Source organism: Apteryx rowi, unplaced genomic scaffold (genome assembly GCF_003343035.1).
Source record: "Apteryx rowi isolate R43461 unplaced genomic scaffold, aptRow1 scaffold_121, whole genome shotgun sequence".
Lineage (NCBI taxonomy): Eukaryota > Metazoa > Chordata > Aves > Apterygiformes > Apterygidae > Apteryx > Apteryx rowi.
In genome coordinates this window covers 1,539,043-1,559,338 of record NW_020447431.1, presented here as the reverse complement: position 1 = coordinate 1,559,338, position 20,296 = coordinate 1,539,043, and the positions used below count along the sequence as shown (strand labels likewise).

Sequence of the window (20,296 nt, the reverse complement as noted above, 5' to 3'; positions counted from 1 at the left end):
AAAATATGTGTGTACATGTTAATTTATAATATTTTAAGTAAACATTAGATACTATTCCATAAGCTTTTTCTCAGCAATCAGTAATCCTGTTGATTTAAATGACATGTTCTCAGTAGTGAAATCTGCAAGATCTAATCCTAGACCAGATTCATTCCACTTAAATGGAACCACCCAGCTGAGAAGCTTACAACAGAATCATGATTACCCATCGTCCCTTTGTGGCATTAGAAAGCAATCCAGGGGGCGGCTCGGATCTCGGGAAGGTTGAATCAAACAACAGACAGATTATCTTGAAGTTCCACCAAAAATATTGGGGGAGGGAGGGAGGTGCATAAATATAATGTGGGATGCCACAAATACAATGAAATAGGATAAAGGAGTTCCTACATCTTTATGCTAGAAGTCCAGCAGCATACTTACCTATGTTTAGAAGATTTCATTAATTTTAGTTTTCCATACCTATATTCTTTTGGGGAATTACAATATAGGAATATTTTCCATTTTTATATTATCACAGATTTTATCTTCCTTTTAAGTCATGATTAACAGAAAATCACTCAAAACAGAAATGTTCCAAGGTTAACTCTCCCACCCCTGTCATATATTTATCAGCCATGCTTTTTTCTTTTTAGTGATATGAAAATGCCTTTAAAGGTAGGGCTCTTGTCCTCAGAAAAATTCTTATTTGACTCATTTTTAAAAATAAAAATTGTTTGGGAATATGGCGTCATTTTCAAGCTCTTGATCAAAATTTTGCACTTTTGAGTAATTTCACATTATATTAGAATTCTTCCTTATCCTTATAATGTGAGATGTCTTTTATTCCTGGGCATAGGGTTGATTTTTCAGTTATCCAGGCATTTTGAGTAACTGAAGATGAGGTAAATCATGCTCTTCATCACAGTGGTAGTAGTTTTATCTGAGCTGATGAAACACAGCATAACTTGCATGTAAGGCATGAACTCAGTGACACTCACCAGAAAACTAGAATGTTGCCTTTGGGACCCATTACAATCATTTAAACTTTGTTATGTTTCCATATGATTAATCATTTTTAAAGAAATAAGGAGACTGCCATTAGTCAGGTGAATGCTGAGGTTCTTGGGCTCTCCTAGAGACTGAAAGCCATGCAGGTAAATCCTTGAGGCCTCATAGTGAGGTAGAGAGCTCTCCAAGGTGGGGCTGAATTCTGTGGATGGTTACCACGAATCTGTACCACATGGAAAAGCTTCTCTCTGTTACAATTAGAGTACACTGTTATTTTATTGCCATATTCATTTGGGAAATTATTATGTTTTCTTGAAATTATCTTGTATCAATGAAAATATAAATTACAGTAAGTGTGTATTATTACAAAATAATCTATCTGTATCCAGATTAAATATTGGCATTGAAACTGTAGCTGGAATATGTTGTACTTTTTTAAATTTCGTACAACTCTATTTTCCATTATTTTCACATTTATTTTGACATTTTTCTACTTATTACTTGTGTAATTTCTTATATCAGTTCAAGAAGAGTTTTTCAGATTTGAGGAAAAAAGTCCTATCAGTGGATAAAGAAGACAGTTCTTACTTTATTACCTTGACCAGGAATCTGGAGCTTACTTTATAGCATCTAGATTATCTCTTGATCTTGAATTAAATCAGTTGTTAAAATTGTAATTATCAAGTCATGAAAGAGGTAACCTTAGTCAACTCTGCAGCAGACCTCATTCCGCAGTATAACAAGGGGTGTTTACATTTGTGCAATTTATATGAACTTCAGGTTAGAGACAAAAGTCCTTTTAAGAGGCTGCTAAACTCTTGAAGTAGTTCATGTTCTTTATTTCTACCTCCTGACAATTCTACTGTATTTTTGTTTTCTGTATATAGATGAAAAGTGCATTTGTAAAAATATGTTTTTAAACTTTGTAAACTTTTTTGTGTTTGTGACTTTTTTGATTCTAGACTTGAGGTAGTGTCAGGGTAGTAGAAAAATTATCTAAATGCAAGTTTTCCAAGTCCAGAGAATCAAATCAGAAAGCCTTTTAGTAGCATCTGGTAATCTGACTCATGAAACGAGTTACTTAACGCTATTTTTACTGTTTTAGAATGATGAAAATTCTATCACATAATGACTTGTGATTTTTTGTATTGTTAGGCTGTGTACAGAAGTTTAAATGCTGTAAAGTCAGTGTAGAAAGTACGAAAGGAAAAATCTGGTGGAACTTCCGAAAAACCTGCTACAGGATAGTAGAACACAACTCTTTTGAAACATTCATTGTCTTCATGATTCTCCTCAGCAGTGGTGCTCTGGTAAGTAGAGCATATACCTGTAGAAACAGCACCTTTAAAAATCATTTTATCAATGATATGGTTATAGCACATCTGTGTTCATTAGGAAACAGTTTCAGTGTTGGTTTGAAAGAGAGCTTGAACTAAGTTCCCAGAATATTTTAGGTAGTGCATATAAAATAGTCATTAAAACTGTGATGTCAAATTACTTTCTGCAGATCAGTTTTTGATGAATATGTGGTCATGTGCATGTGTGAGGGAGCTTATGAAGAGGACTACATTTAAAATTTTGTTTAAGTAATTACAAAAAGATGCAAAATGAATTGTATGTATTAACTGGAACAGTTATTCTACTGTAAATTAAAATTGTGCCCAAAGCAGTACAGATACTGAATTCTTCCTGTTCTCGATTTGTTTTCTGCTTTAGTTTTAGTTTGTCAGTATCTCTAGACTATTATACAGGGATCCTTGAATTCCTTTACACTACTTTTATTGAAGTTTAGTCATTCATACAGCTGCTCGGCATTGGGTTCGTTTTGGTTGCTGCATGCCCTAGGATTTGGTTGTGGAATTTGCTTTCATTATTCAACTCGGTTCAGGAGGAGTGAGAGGAAGCAGCTATAGTTACACAACAAATACATAACTTGTGTCATATATTTGCATACTTGTGTGCATGGGTATACTGAGTTGTTTTCCGTGCCTCATGCAGTATTTAGTCAGTACTTCAATTATATCACCATTAGAGTCTCACCAGGGTTTGGCCTTTGGTTGTTGGAAGGTTGGGAAAGAGCAAGAAAATGGGTGTTCCTTTCATCATTGCACAAGTTCTCTTGTGCTTACAATAATTTTCTACAGGAAGTGGTAGAAAATAGTTAAAATTCATAAACATTTGATCATATTCAAAACACATCTCTGTGGAGTGTAAAATTTGAGTGAAAGGTTCAAGAAGTCTTTTCCAGTAAAGTGATAAAGCCCCTGGGAAGAGTGAATGGTGACTTCATTTTGGTATTCAGACATCAGGACTTTTGGAAGTTCAAGGTTCAGTCTTTGCAGACATTTTTATAAGTACAGAAAACTCCAAATGATATCTGCAGCCTTAAAATGAGAGTATCAGCAACTTTTCCAAATACACTACAGATCCACTACAGATCATGTACACCATATAATCACCCCTTTCCTTTTAGTTCTTTCCTCTTGAAAATTTGATGTTGGTGTTTCTAGTGTAGGTTCCATGAGTGTTTTGTACAACATTCAGTTGCAGGACATAAGTTAAAAAGCATTTATTTGCTATGTCTTAGAATATAAATAAATGTTATTCCAAGTCACTTGATTTGTATTAACTAAAATGATTATATGTGTAAGCACTTACTTTGACTGGTAGAGTGTCTTTTATTCATGATTTAGTAATAGAATTTCCTTGCCTGCTTTACCAGGAGAATCACTGTTGTCCTGATTTTTTTTATTTTTATTTTTTTTTAAATATCTGCATTTCARTGTGGTATAATTTAAAAGATTCTTAAGTGCTGTCATTCAAAGGTTAAGGAAGTCAGCAAAAGTCAGCAGCAACCCAATGCTTGGTCACTGTAGCTTGTTACTCACTTTTGTTAGTTGAATTTATTACCGTCAGGAGACTGCATTCTCACTGAGTTAAGATTGGGCTTCTCAGAGTGACAAGTTGTAATTGTGCATGGACTCTAATTGAAATTTCTAAAACCTTTCTGGCAAGTTCCATCAATATATTGTAATCCCATCATCAGGTGATTAAGTCTAAAACTCTTTACACATTATAACACATTATAATGCTGCCTTTTAAAGGTAAAACATCTAAAGTGGGAAGTGATTTACCTTTGCCTTTTTTTCTTCCCTCCTCGTGATTTAATTTCTAGTTTGTGAAGACCTATAAATATTTGACTTATGCCACCCATTTTTCACAGGCTTTTGAAGATATATATATTGAACAGCGCAAGACTATCAAGGTTATACTGGATCATGCTGACAAAATCTTCACTTACATCTTTATTCTGGAAATGGTGCTAAAATGGGTGGCCTATGGTTTTCAAACTTATTTCACTAATGCTTGGTGCTGGCTGGACTTCCTGATTGTTGATGTACGTACTATACTCTCCGAGTAGCCTATTTCTACTTTTTCTTCTGTTTCTATTTTTAAGCAGGTCATTTTGTGTGACTCCTATATGATACATATGTATACAGTGTTAAAAATAACAGAAAATTACATACTGTTGAATAAGATTCCATTGTAGTTATTTAATGAGTAACTACATCTGCCTTTATATATATATATTTATATATATATATGTTATCTTTAATTCCATGTCTTCTCTCTGTGTTTTACTACACTGGTTCCCAACCAGTGAGTGAGATGTATCAGCTGTAAAGGAGGGATGTGAAATACAGATTGAAATCCAATCTTCTGGATTTGGTGACATAGAGCTAGGAGGAAGCAGGAATAGAAAGGAGAGCMAGGTTTAAGTAATCACATGGGGTTAGGGAGAAACAACGGATCCTGAGCTTAATGAGTCACTGGCAAAGAACTACAGAGGAGAATGGTATCAGGACAGCAGAAGAAAAGGGGAGGCAAGGAGGCAGCAACTGGAGTGAACAGAAGCGTTGGGGACAATGAAAAGGAAGAAGGAGTAATGGCCTAAGGATCACTTTAAAAGGTTGGGAATCATTCTTCAGCAATCCTTATTTTGATTTTTATGGTGCTCACTGCATGGTTAACTGCAAGGCTAACTTCAGTGCGACTCTGCTGTTTTTCATTAACAAATGACTTTCTAAACTTCTTTTTTGGAAGCTAAAATTTCTTTTAGTTTTGTTTGGCTCTGTCTCTGATCACAGAGAGAGCCCATTGTCCCCTCTCTGAATTCTGAAGGCCTGATAAGAGATAAAAGCGAGTTTTTAGGGAACAGAATTAATTGTGCTCCAAAGACGTTAATGAAATTAATGGCATTGCATGATGTTAGCATATTTTCTTACTAAGGAGTTCTTTCTCTTTGCACAGAGATTTGAGGAGAAATTCTACAAATGGGCAGGGGCAATTTCTAGAATCAAGATGGAATCTGGAATCTAGGACAAAAATCATTTGTCCCCCACCAATGTAACTGAAGCTCATGTGCTCTTTTTAAAATACTTTCTTGGAGGGAAAGGCACAAGTAGTGTTATCTGTCTTCCTCATTTAACTGTGCTTCTCTTTTCAGCATCAGGAAAGAAAAAATAATTTTATTTTTGCTCATTCTCAGCAAATGGATTAACTCAGTGAAATGAGAAATAACGTATGCTCTCTCAGGGAAATACAGTTTATATACTTCTCACTAGCAGTGTCCAACTGAAATTTTGCTTCCAGAGTCTGAGCACAGTGACTGAGAGAAGTTGAATTGCCAGTATACTCCAGAGTTTTACTTTTTAGTCACTATCTACAGTAGTGATTTAGTTCCCTCTCTTTTCTTTGAAGTAACAGAACTTTTCAGTTTCCATCCTTCTTTATTAAGCTGCTTTGCACCCTTATCTAGGAAATATCCCTTCTGGCTATCTCAAAGTCTTGCCTTGTTCTCTTCATTCCTTCTGTTCTTAACACTTAATCTCTATACAAAGTATAAACTAAACGTGTGCTCCCAAAACAGATGTAGTGATCTCTAAGAAACCCAGTAAATATAATAAAATGTTTCCCTCTTTTCTTAACATTAAATTCTGCAAAATGAGGTGCCCTCAACAAGGCAAAGAAAAACAAGTTATTTAGACTGTCTCTGAATGAAGCTGGAAATTTTTTTGCATATTCTTTTGTTTTAAGGACACCATAGACTTTTGTTTTTTGATTATGACTGAAATGCTAAATGAAAACATAGGATCATTTCATAATTCATAATTAGTGGGAAATCAGCAGCAATCCTCCATTTGGCCTGTCTCTTTTGTGCATAGGGTTGTTGAGTCCATGCTTTAGTCTCATTTCCTGTTAGGATTCCAAGACACTCTGTTTCCAGAACCTCATGATATTTGAATTTGCATTTCTCTTTGCCCATTGTGGTTGTCATTTGTGAAAACAAAGGCAAAAATTAAAAAAAAGAAAATCTATTATTATTTAAGAAATATTCTTAAGAAGTATCCTTGTACAAGCCTGTATTGTGAAAGGTTGATCTTAAATTGAGTTTTGTTTAAGATGAAGTTTTGTTTGAGTTCTGTTTAAGTAAAGCATACTATATCTCCATACAGAAAGGTATGGAGTATTCTCTCTTTTCTGTGATTTCAGTGCTTTCTTGTTGCCATCTTCACCTCTTGCTTGGCATGCCTACATCTTAGGAGCCTGTAACAGCAGATCATAGAATAATTTAGGTCGAAAGGCACCTTTGGAGGTTATCCAGTCTAACTCTTTGCTCGAAGCAAGGCCAGCTTAATAGTAGGTAGATCCAACCTCAAGGTTAGATCAGGTTGCTCCGTGTGATGCCCAGTTTTGAGTAGAGATGCATGCAGATTCTGCCACCTCTCTGGACTACCTGTTTTCAGTGTTTGACCACCTGCATGGTGGAATTTGTTTTCTTAGAAAGAGTCAGGGGCGGTCTGCTTAGCTTCTGGTGACTTTACTGACTTTTTTCAGTTTTTATTGTTTTCAGGTAGTAGCCAGCAACTTTAACTCTCTCTCTTACTGCTGCTCTTCTTTCTTGGTTGGTTTAGGTAACAGGTGACCTCAACTACCTGAATCCAGCTTTGCTCTATCTTCCTGTCCTATGCCTTTATCCGTAAAAATATTGAACAAAGTAGACCTGCCAGTACCAGTCTAAATGATAAGTGTTTCATAGCGAGACAACATTTTACAGGCTCCTTTCAGGTGAACTGTTCTGTAAATGTACAGCTAAACTCTCCAGCTGTCTCCTCTTTGGGAAAGAGTCTATAGCATACAAGTGAAGATTGTCTTACCTGTTCTTCCAATGTTCACAATGTTTACAAAAGGGGATAATAGCCCCAAAACAAGCACAAATGCTGGTTTTGCTCATGCATGTGAACGTTCAAAGATGTAATGAAAAAGAGAATATGTGGGATCATGTGTTGTTTGACAATTTGCTTGAACTAGCATCAGAGGAAAGAAACCCACATAAGGCTTTCTGATATATCCTTCAGGGCCATATGTATATGCCACAGGTGACAGCTGTCTGGAGTGGAAGAGTTAGGACACAAGTCACTGACTCTCKCTACAAAACAGCATGGCCATCAACTCTTGAGCTGTTAATCCAGCTGTATTGAAGGTTTCAGAAATTCTCATGGATTAGATCCTCTCTTCCACAAGAGTAAAAATATTAAAAGAGGAAATAAATCTCAAGGCACATGCATTGTCCAAAACACAAGCAGTTAACAAATCCAAACTGGCATGTATCCACCTTCAGTTAATAGAATGTGCTTTTCTGTGCAGTGCCGTTTTTGGTAGTTAAAGGAACAGAGAGTTGAAATGAAGCAGATTGCTGAGAATGGATTCTGTCTCACAGGTATCATTACAGTGTGTTTTATACATTTTTCCCTTCTTTTTTGTTACAATGCATCTCTTGAATTTACTGTATTGGAAAAGATATATAGTACTTTCTTCATTTTACATCAGAGAAATGTTACGGTTAAGCGCTTTTAAATAAGAAAGAAAGTTCAGAGCTGGTATCAGTACGAAGGTGTGCAAACCATGCTCATATGTGAGGAGGAAGACGAAATTAAAAAAAGATGTGCAAGCATGTGCACACACACAGAGTGCCAAAAAATTAAGCTTTATTGCCACAGTGCTGTGATGAGATAAACTATCCTCTTTCCCCTTTTCCCCTCCAAAAGAAGAAACAAGCAGAAAGAAGCAATGCACTAAATTGTATCTTAGTTTCCAAAGTAAGATATAGTTATTGCTAGGTAGATGTGCTAATCTTATAGGAAGAGGATTTATTTCCATGTAGATATGCAAATAAAATAATTGCATTATCTGTAAGAGAATATGGGGATCTGGCAGCAATACTTGAAGCAGATTTTCTCTATATCTTCTCTAGAATTACAGAAGTATGGCATAATGATCTCAAGGTTTTGAAGGATTCACATGGATTAATGCTTTTTATAGAAAATATGTTTATCTGTATGTTTGAGTTTAAAGAAGCAACGTTCCTGTGAAACTAAGTATTATAGTTGCATTTGTGTAGAAAATCATCTTGCCAGCTGGCATAAATCAGGGTAGTTCCGTGCAGTGAATGTGGTCCTTTTCTGGATCCTTTCCTAATTCTTTTCCATTTTTTTTCATGAGACTTTCTTCTCTTGAACTATCTGACCTAATTATAGCTAGTCCAACAGGTGAATTATGTAAAGTTCTGGGTGGGTTATTTCATAAATACAACTTATCATGGATGACTATATAATTGTATTTCATATATTGCACAGACATTATGAGTTCCTTGAATACATTTTGGTTTAATATAGTTTGTGTGACTTACAAAATTATTGCATCTTGATTTCAAAAACAACCCTGATTTTATTAAAAATTTTCATGCTGCTTGTAAAAGACATCAGAAGCTAGCCAGTTTCTCTTCATCGTGGATGTGTTTTATAATTTGTCACTGTTTAACCCACTTTGGAAGTGCACATAGTTTAAAGCATCTTTGCCAGCCTCTTAATCATTCTTGTGCTTCTTAGAAATTTTAACTTCATTTATGAGCTTCAGACACTGAAAAGGGTATTCTTTGCCAAATGGAGGTAAACACAGCTTTCTTTTCTGGTACTTCATATTATCATTTTTAAATATTCAAAGACTGCAGTAGTCTGTAGAGACAACAAATAATAGATCATAATTAAATTATTTTCCATCATAAATCCTATGACTTTCTCACAGCTGCTACTTACCAGGAAAGCGTTGTCTTTCTATGTGTTTGAGTACATTGCTTTTAGGTAATTGTACTGAAACTGATATTTCTTTTTAGGAAGCCTATCACACAATCAGGAGTCATGTCTTGTTTGGCGCCTGGACAGGAATGACCTGTCTGACTCAGTGTATACCACTTTCGAGCCTGTTACCATCTGCAAGAAATATGAATCACTAGTTACTCATATATCTGCTATCACGTGAATTACTCTGAGTGCAAATTAGCAGAAACAAATGTTCCTGTGCCACATTTTGTCATGTCTATAATAATGCGTCTGCAGTAGAGCACTGTTTAGCATTGTTACACTTCATGTAGAGCAGGAGAGGTTGTCAGTGCATTTGAAGCTTTGGCTGAGTTTATTGGGAAGATGAGCTTTTATTCAAATTCCTTTTATCCAAATTGTCATGCCCTCATAAACTTCAGTGAGAGTGAGAATGGATGTGAGAAGAATGCTTTGTATTTTGAAAACGGTAAAGCTAATTGGTTCCCCCTTTCTTTTGGATTCACTGCAAAGTTTAGTTAGCATAGCAGTTAAGCTACTATAGACTTAAACCTAAACATTTACCCTTTGTAACTAATATCAGTCTGATTTTGCTGCTTGACTGAGAATATTTTTAGGTAACATTCAAAGCAGAAGAGTAAAACTATGTATATGTTAAAAAATTCTATGGATTTACTCTTTTTCCTTTTTAAAGATTCTTTCTTGGTTCAGCTGCTCTTCAACTAATTCTGTAGCAATGTAAGTGCAAAAGGAATCCATTTATTCCTTTGCAATGTATTTCTTCGTTGATGTGATATATAATGATGCACTTCATTGTATTTTAACTTCTAGCAGTTTTACTAACCTATCACAGATTACTGCATGTGATGGTAAAAAAATTCATCCAGCATTTTAGTGCTTTTCATGAGAAATATAAGAGTATTATTTCATATATTTTCTCAGACAATAATACCAGAGAAAAATCTGATGTGTAATTCAGTGTAGCCTGTACCCTTCATGTTGCACGGGTATTTCGTGCATTCTTTGAACTAACATTTAACACACAGTGTATATCTGTGATGAAAGTTCCAGAGATTCAGATCTCTTTGTTTAAACTATTTAGAAATTTGCAAATAACTTCCTGTTCCTTTTTAACTTTTTGTTCTATTTGTTCTTGTTAGAAGCTTGGAGTTCTTAGGAACTTTTTTCTAACGTCCATATTCAAGTTTTCTTCCTCTAGTCATTACATTTATATTTTGAGGCTATTAAAAACTGCTCTTTCGGGGTTTTTTTGTTTTGTTTTGTTTCCTCTAGGTCTCCTTGGTTAGCTTAATAGCTAATGCCCTTGGTTTCTCAGAACTTGGAGCAATTAAATCCCTCCGAACATTAAGAGCTTTGAGACCTCTGAGAGCTTTGTCACGCTTTGAAGGCATGAGGGTAAGAAAAAAGGAAACTCTGAAATAATCTGTGAAATAAATACATAAAAATATGCCTAATGAATTATAAAAATCATGCAGAAACACTGAACTGCATTGCTGTCATCAAGGCGGTCAATATCATGTTTGCGTGTATTACTTGTGTATTGCTATTTTTAAAGGCATTATTTCTACATATTTTAATGCAACATTTTATTTGTACTTATGTTTTGCATTAAATATTTTGCTTTATTTAGAAAAAAGAATCTGATTACTGATATATATTGTTCTTTAAAATTTTTTTTTGTGTGTTTACTTACTAGGTGGTTGTAAATGCTCTTACTGGAGCAATCCCATCCATTATGAATGTACTTCTGGTTTGTCTTACATTCTGGCTAATTTTCAGCATCATGGGAGTAAATTTGTTTGCTGGCAAGTTTGCTCACTGTGTTAACACCACAACTGGTGAGATGTTCCCACCAGAGGAAATTGCTAATAAGACTGCATGTGAAAATCTTAGGCTCACTGCTGTGGATGTCCTGTGGAAAAACGTGAAAGTAAACTTTGATAATGTTGGAGCTGGTTATCTTTCTCTGCTTCAAGTAGTAAGTGTATATATTTTGCTAAATTAATTTCTCAGCTTTAAGTTTTGTAGCAGTAAAATTTGATTCCATAATTTTCAGAGTTATATTACAATATATGCATGGATACAGTATTTTATTTCATGATTGTGCTCTGTGCAAGTACCCAATCACTACTGTCTTTTCAAATTCTACAGAAATACAGAATCTAGTCAATAAAAAACATAAAATAATTTTATTTACTTGATCTTTAACGCATGTAGATGTAGATTTTTTTACCGCAGTCATCAAGTAGGTACATTCTAGAGCTCATCTGATTTTCAAAACAAAAAGAGAGTCCACTATTGATTTAGAAATAAGAGGGAAAGGGAAAATTGTTAAAATTCACTTTTTTCCTTTCTCTTTTTTGCCTGTATTTTAAGTTTGTCTCCCAGTTTGTTATTCCTGTTAGCTGCACTCCAGTCATCGCTATTGTTGAGTTTTTTGTTTGGAGATCATTTGGGCCTTGTTTTTAAACTCTAGACCAACAGTTGGTGAACTTGCCAGAATCCTAAGAACAAGCTTCCTTCTAGTGGCAGCATCTATGGAGTGGAGCTGATAGGACAGGAACATCCATTCCTAATCAGGTTGACAAAAACTTCTGGGAAAATATTTGTACACATAAGGACAAGGCAATTATTCTGTCTTTTAGACTCTCAAGCAGGTAGCTGATAGTATTGTGCTAGTAGGCTACCCTTTGATTGCTGTTGGACTCCAAGGAGGAGCAGTAGCTATTGCTACATAGCTCCAGGAAATTGCATGAATTATCAGCCTAAGAGGACCGCAGTGTTTCTGCTTTTGTAACATGTCTTGCATAGAGTGGTTCAAGTACGTAGTGTTTCCAACAAACTAAACATTTGTACCTTATTTTTATATAATATCATGGTTCACAAGAATATTTTCCTGGAATATTGCAGCCACCTCAATTTATTTCACTGTAACTGATAAGCAACTTCTAAGAAATATTTAAATTCCCAAATATAATTTCTCATGAAGACCGATATTAACATAACGCCTGCCAACTGGGATTACTCAGGAAAAGCCAAAAGCTATTTGGGTTTGAACTTCTAGACAATCTTCTTATCATGTTTTTGTTAACAGAAAGTGACTTTGTGGAACATCATTTCAGGTACACAGAAGCTACATACCCTACAAAACAACAATTTCTCTAATATCTTGACAAAAGTGTGTTGTTTCTCAAACTCATTCAGATGTGGTTTGCTTATTGCTTTGCAGCATAGGAACTGCAAAAACAGATGCAGAATCTGAATGTTACAGTATATAGTATTATTATGTAATATAATAATAGTATTATTATATTAAATATACCAGTTTAATATTGGTGGTAGTTTTCCACTCATCTCCAAGTCCAAAAGCTTGGTTGAGCTTTGTTTGCCACTATAATTCCAAAAGGCAAGTTTACTGCAACTTTGAAAAGTTAGAACCTTGTTTATAACCTTTTTCTACTTTCTACTCTAGCAGTTCAGCTACTTTGGAAACCCTCAGCTTTGTGGAAACTAAAGGGAGTGGTAACTTAAATGCTGGGTTCTTCAGTAAAGGACTTTTCACTACAGTGAAGCTGAATTTGTACCTTTCAAATTTCATTCAGTAAAAGATGTCTTGGCCTGCTATACTGGCTCTCCTTCTCCTATTATGGCAAAAGGAAAATTGTTTGGGCTAGAGAAGACGCATGTTTCACACATCCTCTGAATAGGAAGAATATGTTGGTTTTTTGACATTGTGACAGTAAAATACAGTGTTGTACTATAGACAGCATCTTTTTCATGCCTACTTGGTGCTTGCAGCTCAGGATAATTCTTGACCTTTCTTTCTTTTCCCATGGTCCCACAGGTGAATGTGAGGATTATGTTTGTCTCTGGAGAAAATCCTAAAATGTTTATCTTATATAAGGTAGTAGATAGTATCTACCTGTTTTAGGTAGTAGAGTATATGGTCTCTGCATTCTGTCTCTCTTGTAACAGGACACAGCTTACACCAAATGCCCTGTGATTTTCAAACTTTGTTCAATTTTGCCACATAAAAATCTGTCATGATAGTGAGATACTAGTGTCCATATTAAGACAAACCTGTTACAGTGTTAATGTTTTTTCTCCTTTACATGTACTTTATATGTACTATGAATGCTGATGACGAGGAAAGTATATTATGTAGACATTATGGAGTCATGGAGAGAGAACTTTCATTCTCAGTACCTGCAACACAGAGATGTTGTTTGCAGAGGTGTGATGCTATTTACAGATGTGTAACAAATCTATTTCTAGACCTCTGTGAGTAAATGTTGCTGGAGCAGTTCTAAATATTGGTCTATTTCTATGGATGATATAAAAGATGGTTAAATTAAAATCTGTCTTTCTTCAGACAGTAAATGTATATTAGCTTAATTTTTCTGGTAAACACTGTCCTTACAATAAAAGCTTAACATTTTCTTAAAATTTCCTGGGACTGCTTATCATCTGGACTTTCTTTAGGACTGTTTGCATATTCTATCTGAAGAATGCAAACCTGTTTTGACTGATTATATATAAAGGCCTTTTCCAGCTTTTTGGTGTCAGAAAGTTAAAACTGAGAGCCTTGTTATAAATTGCACTCTTTCTGTCATGCTCAGATACTGATTTCAACACATCCCACATAGAATTAGATGAAAATGAGAATTTTTTCAGAAATTCTTTTTAAGTATTAGGGATAAGTTAAATTCCACAGTAGATTATTTCTTGTGAATAATGCACTCATATTTTGCCACTAACTTTTAATGTTCTCCTTTATTTTAGTTGGTGCAAATACATTGCAGAAGACAGTGTTTTATAGTTGAGGATGAGTATAAAATAGGAGGCTTCTTTTTATTTGAAGCTTTGAAAGAAAATATTAACAAACTGTTTGTTTTTAGGCAACATTTAAAGGATGGATGGAGATCATGTACGCTGCTGTTGATTCTACAGAAGTAAGTCCAATGCAAACTTTACCGAGCTTAAACAAATACAAGATTCATGCAATGCTTCTTGAGTGGCACTTGAAATAAAGTAAAATACATATAAGAAGCATGTAAAATACTGACAATTTTTTTATATAAATCTAAAATTATAAAGTATTTAAGTGCATATACTTCAAATAGGTTAAAAATAAATTTGTATCAGTGGACATAAAATATCACTACTTAAATGAGTTATCTGCAAGTAGCCTAACTAACGAAAATTGGATTCTTATGGATATTTGTCACTGCAATGTATAGATTAGGAAATGTGTTTTTGCATATGTCTCCAAAAATAACCCCAATTTGCAAGTGAGAGCATCTGCAATAGTTAATCCAGAGTTGTGGGAGTACTGAATGACTATCTCAAAAAATAAAATGGCTGAATTTTGCCTGTTTTTCTTTTAATGCGGGTATTTGCATCCAGCTCCTGACTTGCATAAAATCCATAGGAACTTAGTTACTTTTGAGACTTGCCCACTTTTGTCAAATTTAGTAGAAAATAGACAACACATCAAATGTCATTTGAGAAGAACTGGGAGACAGAAAGGGGAGAAATGGCAGCACTAAGTGTGTAATCAAAAACACCTGTATTCCTTAGAAAATTAGCCTAATTAAATAGATTTTTCAAGACCAAAGAGTAGGCAAGTTTAGGATATGCTCAAAACCAGCTATTCCCTCCCCCCCCGGCTCCTGCCCTTGTCAAGGAGTTGCTGTCCATCTGGATGCAGCTTTTATTTCTGCTCAGGCTTCTGTAAATTGTCCTTGCTGCTATTGGTGATGTATTGCAATTTTTCTTTATTAAATAGATGGAGAAACAGCCCAAGTATGAGTACAGCCTGTACATGTACCTTTACTTTGTTGCCTTTATCATCTTTGGATCATTTTTCACTCTAAACTTATTCATTGGTGTCATCATAGATAACTTCAACCAACAAAAAAAAAAGATAAGTATTCTGATGTTTCATTGTCATAATACTTCACTGTCATTGAGCATTCAGTAAATGTATGCAAGGATCAATATTAGTATCAGAAATTTCTCAGTAATACAAAGAAAAAAGGCACAGAAAGTTAATAGTTGTTAACTATTTTTTTAATTTAAAATAGTGAAATAATAGTCTTTACTTTTCAAAGCATTTGAAGTAATTTGAATTTACACTGGTATCTGCCTGTTCTCCACATCCTTCTACACCTCCATGATAGGCTGTACATCAGAAGGTAATGTATCATTTCATTTTTGCTTATTCTTACAGCACTCTGACTATGCTATGAGAAAATGCAGAGGATTTCTGCTGCAAGGAAATAGATGACAGGGAAGAAGAGACTGTGCAAAACTAGAAATAGTAAAATTGAAAAATAGATCATGTATAATAATACTGTGAAGGCGTTATCAATTACAAAAGGACTAATAAAGAAAAGCTGAATCCCGAAACTGTTGCTCAGTACTGCAAGATTAGAGAGGTTTGGAAAACTGTCTCATGTGTTGATAGTGATTTTGCAAAAGAGAGAAAATTGTTGACGTGAATTTTTTTTTAACTGAAATTTGTTTTCATTATTCAAATGAACACAAAACTGTCAGAACTCCAGGAGGATTCAAATAGATTAAAATGCAGGCTGTGATGACAAAGTAAATTCTACTTGCTATCTAAATTCAATCTAAGATCTACAGTAGTCTTATTTTTCTGTACACATTTGGAGCACAATTGTATGGGAATCATAGGCTAAAAAGAAAAGGCAAGTGAGCCACTAATTAATAGCGAGGCAAACTTAGCTTCTTCATTTGCGGTTCTAGACGGTTTGTCAAATTTGATTCTTCACACTAAAAAAAGATAGTGATAGACTTACTGAGATGGAAACTTCCGCTAAATGTTTCCATATACTCTAGGCAGAAATCTACACTAAAGACCTGCTGGGATGTTCTCTTGTAACCTTTTCTTTTTTCTCTCTTTTTTTTTTTTTTTTTAATCTCTTCAGAGTGCTCTGTTAAAGTAATCTAAACCTGGCAGTAAATTTGCCAGATAATTGTGGCTGAATAGGTCTAATGAAACGTGCTCGTTCATGGTATACTGAAAATGCTTAAATGTTTTATGTAATCTACAGATCTTAAGAAATGTATTATCCTTTTGATGATTATGTTTATTTTCTCACTTGAATTCTGAGCGGTTTTGACTTTTCATTTCTTTGACAGTGCTGTTCTTCTCCTTATGCTCTGTAAGGAGAGCATACACAGTTGTACAAAGTTTTTCTTTCATTTATTTGAGAGAATATTTATTTCCAGTGAGGAAATACTGGTCTCCCAGATAGGGACTTTGGTCTGACAATTTGTCTTAGACCTGTTTTTCCTCATAGGTGTACAATAACTAGTTTGTTCTGATTTATTTTTCTCCTCACTTTCTTCAGTTTTTCTCTCAGTTTCTCTCTTTCATCCTTTGGAAGGACAAAGAAAATTGGCCAATATCATAAAGGTTGCCCGGCATGGTTTGTGAGACCCAACCCTTGGAGTCAGGCCATTTCTTTATCTGCCAGTCTGGTGTGTCTGACTATAAGGTGATCCTGAGATTAGAGTATGCAGTTTCATATGTTGCTTCTTCAGATACTTTGAGTCTCGTCTGCAGACCCAAATAGTAGAAAGGAAGAGTTTGTGGATCCAAAACTGACGACATCTTCATCCCCTGGTCAGTTTGTACCTCCCCCGGCGTAATGTCAGGGGCTTCCAGGTCTTAAGAGGAAGGTGGTTCTTTTTCTTCTGATCCTAGGAGAGGAAGACTAAGGAAGTTATGTACATGCAATTGGTGTTTTTTGGCAGTCTATATGTAACAAGGTGACCTTACCCATTAATGAGGCGATTATGAGTTCTGTTAAGCTCGTTTGACAGGTGCTGACATCTTCAGTCATCATGACTCAGAAGGCAGAGAATGGTTCCTGATAAAGGGCTCCTTCTGGTAGTTCTCTGTATACATCCCTTGTATGTACGTAACTCTTATAACTGTCACCAAGAAAGTTAAATACTAGAGATATCACAAAGGACAGTGCTAATAGAAATGCACAGAGCGTGCTGTGTGTGGCTACGCAGCAGTATCCCTCTTGTCTTTGTTCTGTATTGACATCACTGAGATCTCTCTGTTTGGGCAATGTTCTGGAGATATGAATGGAAAAGACCTTGTGTTGTAATGTACTGTCCCTGTGTGGTTAAACTGTGGTCTATTTCTTTAGTTCCTGTGTGCATCCCTCTTTTATTACATTAATTCTTATGGGAAAAAAAGTTTCACTGTCTGTCAAATTGCTAACCATCTTACTCCTCAAAGACATCTAAGGTGTATCTCATCTTGAGAGAGCTATTCTCCCTGCGGACAGCACACTGAGACAATGATGACTTGCTCATTCTTGATAACCATTACATCAGTGAGGGAGCAGAAGAAATCCTAATTCAATGTTGGTTTCCCCCATAGGGATTGTTGTGGGGTTTTTTTAACCTAACTGGGTGAAATCTCCTGTCAGATTCACACCACATTTCAGCCATAATCAGTAAATTAATTTCTTGCTTTCTTTCCAAATACCTTGCTCTCTAAGAATTTAATCATACTTGAGTATGTGGGTTATGAGAAGAGCATGCTATACAGGATCTCTTGTGATTTCTAAATCCTCATGCAATAACTAGCCATAGCTGATAGGTCCAGACACATCTTCATCAAGTATTACTTTCTCACTAAGACTGACACTGCATTTGACAAAATCAGAGTACTCTGTGACTCTGAAATTCATTTCAGAATGACACTGCTTTGGAGTCATGCACAGTGACTTATAAACAAATGCATGAAAGAGAGAGAGAAGTTGCTTGTCAAAGTAAATGTGTTTTTTGAGAAGCATTTCCATATGTGTATTACACATAGCAGTCCAGATACCCTTTTACTCAGACTGCCGTGTCCTATTATTCAGGCAAATAAAAAGAAAAGTAAACCCTTTGCACAAGTAGGGGGTGATCAAGCCACTTATGCACTGTGAAAGTACTACTGTGGCAAAAAGTATCTGAACTGAGATACCTGTACTCATATGATAAAATGTGCATCCTGAAAACTAAGTAACATCAGTAATTTGTCTTTCCTCATATATTCTCCTTGAGGATCTATCAGCTCAAAATAAATCTTTTTACCTTTGATGCTTTTTTTCATCTATGGTTGACTGATTTACAGTGTGAAGTTTATGATGTGTTAGATTTATAAGTATCTACAGATCTTGTATTTTTACAGGGTTTTTCCCTACATATGTAAATGAATTATATTTAGGTTGGGTCTATAATTTCCTATGTTTTGTTGATAACAAATAGTCAAAAGTTGTTCCATTTATTTTTTTTCCTTTCCCTAATTTGTTTTGTTTTTTCCAGCAAGACTTTAGAAACATACTAATGGTCTTTTATAAAATTGCTATAATTTGTACTTTGCAGCCATTTATAAGAATGAACAAGTAGTTCATAGAAATTGTGTTCTGCAATCTGATTTAATATGTTTAAAGGCATGGCTGTAATTTGTTTTATTTTTATTACTTTACCTTGGAGGTCAAGACATTTTCATGACAGAAGAACAAAAGAAATACTACAATGCAATGAAAAAGTTGGGTTCCAAAAAACCGCAGAAACCTATACCTAGACCAACGGTAAGAATATGTGTTATTCTTGCATCATCTACATTTGGGAACAAATTACAGTGGTACATTAACTATCCAAAAATGTCTCCTTTTACTCTAAAATGATTTAGGCCTAGAACAATTTAGCCCTTCAAATCAAAGAATCTGAAGAAATATAAGCCTGCCATTTTGGAGGGGGAGCTTACAGTGGGCAAAGAAAATTACTGAAGAGTGTTTTTCTTGTATTTTTCAGCCTTTTGCTTGGTTACATATTTTGGGGGGAGGGATAAAGGGGCGGGAGAGAGGAAAAGGATATTCATTATGTACAAGATAATAGTACACACTTTCTTTCTTCCTCCCCCAGAACAAATTGCAAGGTCTGGTGTTTGATGTTGTAACAAAACAAGCATTTGACATCAGCATCATGGTTCTCATCTGTCTTAACATGGTCACCATGATGATAGAAACAGATGAGCAGAGTGAATTGATGCAAAATATTTTATACTGGATTAACTTGATCTTTGTTGTCCTTTTCACTGGAGAATGTGTGCTCAAACTGTTCTCACTCCGTTACTATTACTTCACCATTGGCTGGAATATTTTTGATTTTGTGGTTGTTATTCTCTCAATAGTAGGTAAGAAACTCTTATATTCAAAACAAAATATAGTAAGATATATATGTATTAAAAGCTTTATTTCTGCCAAGTTTTCTAGATTAGAGAAATACTTAAATTTCATTTCTCTTGATTTTTTCAGGAATGGAGAAACATGCTCTAGGGTAGTAACCTTCTTAATAATTCTGTACCAATTTTAACACTCTTTTTCCCAAAAGGTGCCAGAAAAAAGCTAGGATTATTTAAGAGATTTATTAAGAGATAAAATTTACTGACTCTTTCTCCATTTATAATTTTCACTAATGGTAGAGTTCTTTATTCATTTTCTTTGTTATGGAAAATGTAAACTGTGATAAAATTTTATCCTTTTAAATCTCTTTTTATGTTTCACAGGCATGTTTTTAGCTAAGGTGATTGAAAAGTACTTCGTGTCCCCCACCTTGTTCAGAGTTGTACGACTTGCCAGAATAGGTCGAATCCTGCGTCTCATTAAGGGTGCTAAGGGTATTCGCACTCTGCTTTTTGCTTTGATGATGTCTCTTCCTGCTTTGTTCAACATTGGTCTGCTGCTGTTCCTGGTCATGTTTATCTATGCCATATTTGGGATGTCCAACTTTGCCTATGTCAAGAGGGAAGCCGGTATAGATGACATGTTCAATTTTGAAACGTTTGGCAACAGCATGATCTGTCTCTTCCAAATTACCACATCTGCTGGTTGGGATGGTTTGTTAGCCCCTATTCTCAACAGCGGGGAACCAGACTGTGACCCTCAGAAAGCTCATCCGGGCAGCTCTGTTAAAGGAGACTGCGGCAACCCTTCCGTTGGGATTTTCTTCTTTGTCAGCTACATTATCATCTCGTTTCTGGTAGTGGTGAACATGTACATTGCTGTGATTTT

At 35.2% G+C, this 20,296-nt stretch overlaps 1 protein-coding gene across 1 annotated transcript in view; it reads left to right on the top strand.

The window, feature by feature from the left end:
• Positions 1 to 20,296, top strand: part of LOC112978082 (sodium channel protein type 2 subunit alpha-like) — an 80,965-nt gene that overhangs the window by 59,279 nt on the left and 1,390 nt on the right. Inside the window, 10 exon segments of the mRNA XM_026091205.1 lie at positions 2,143 to 2,297; positions 4,211 to 4,384; positions 10,458 to 10,580; positions 10,882 to 11,163; positions 14,084 to 14,137; positions 14,974 to 15,111; positions 18,710 to 18,814; positions 19,149 to 19,419; positions 19,792 to 20,293; positions 20,295 to 20,296. The exon segment at positions 20,295 to 20,296 is cut by the window's right edge and continues 1,390 nt beyond it. Coding sequence (XP_025946990.1) covers positions 2,143 to 2,297; positions 4,211 to 4,384; positions 10,458 to 10,580; positions 10,882 to 11,163; positions 14,084 to 14,137; positions 14,974 to 15,111; positions 18,710 to 18,814; positions 19,149 to 19,419; positions 19,792 to 20,293; positions 20,295 to 20,296 — 1,806 coding nt within the window.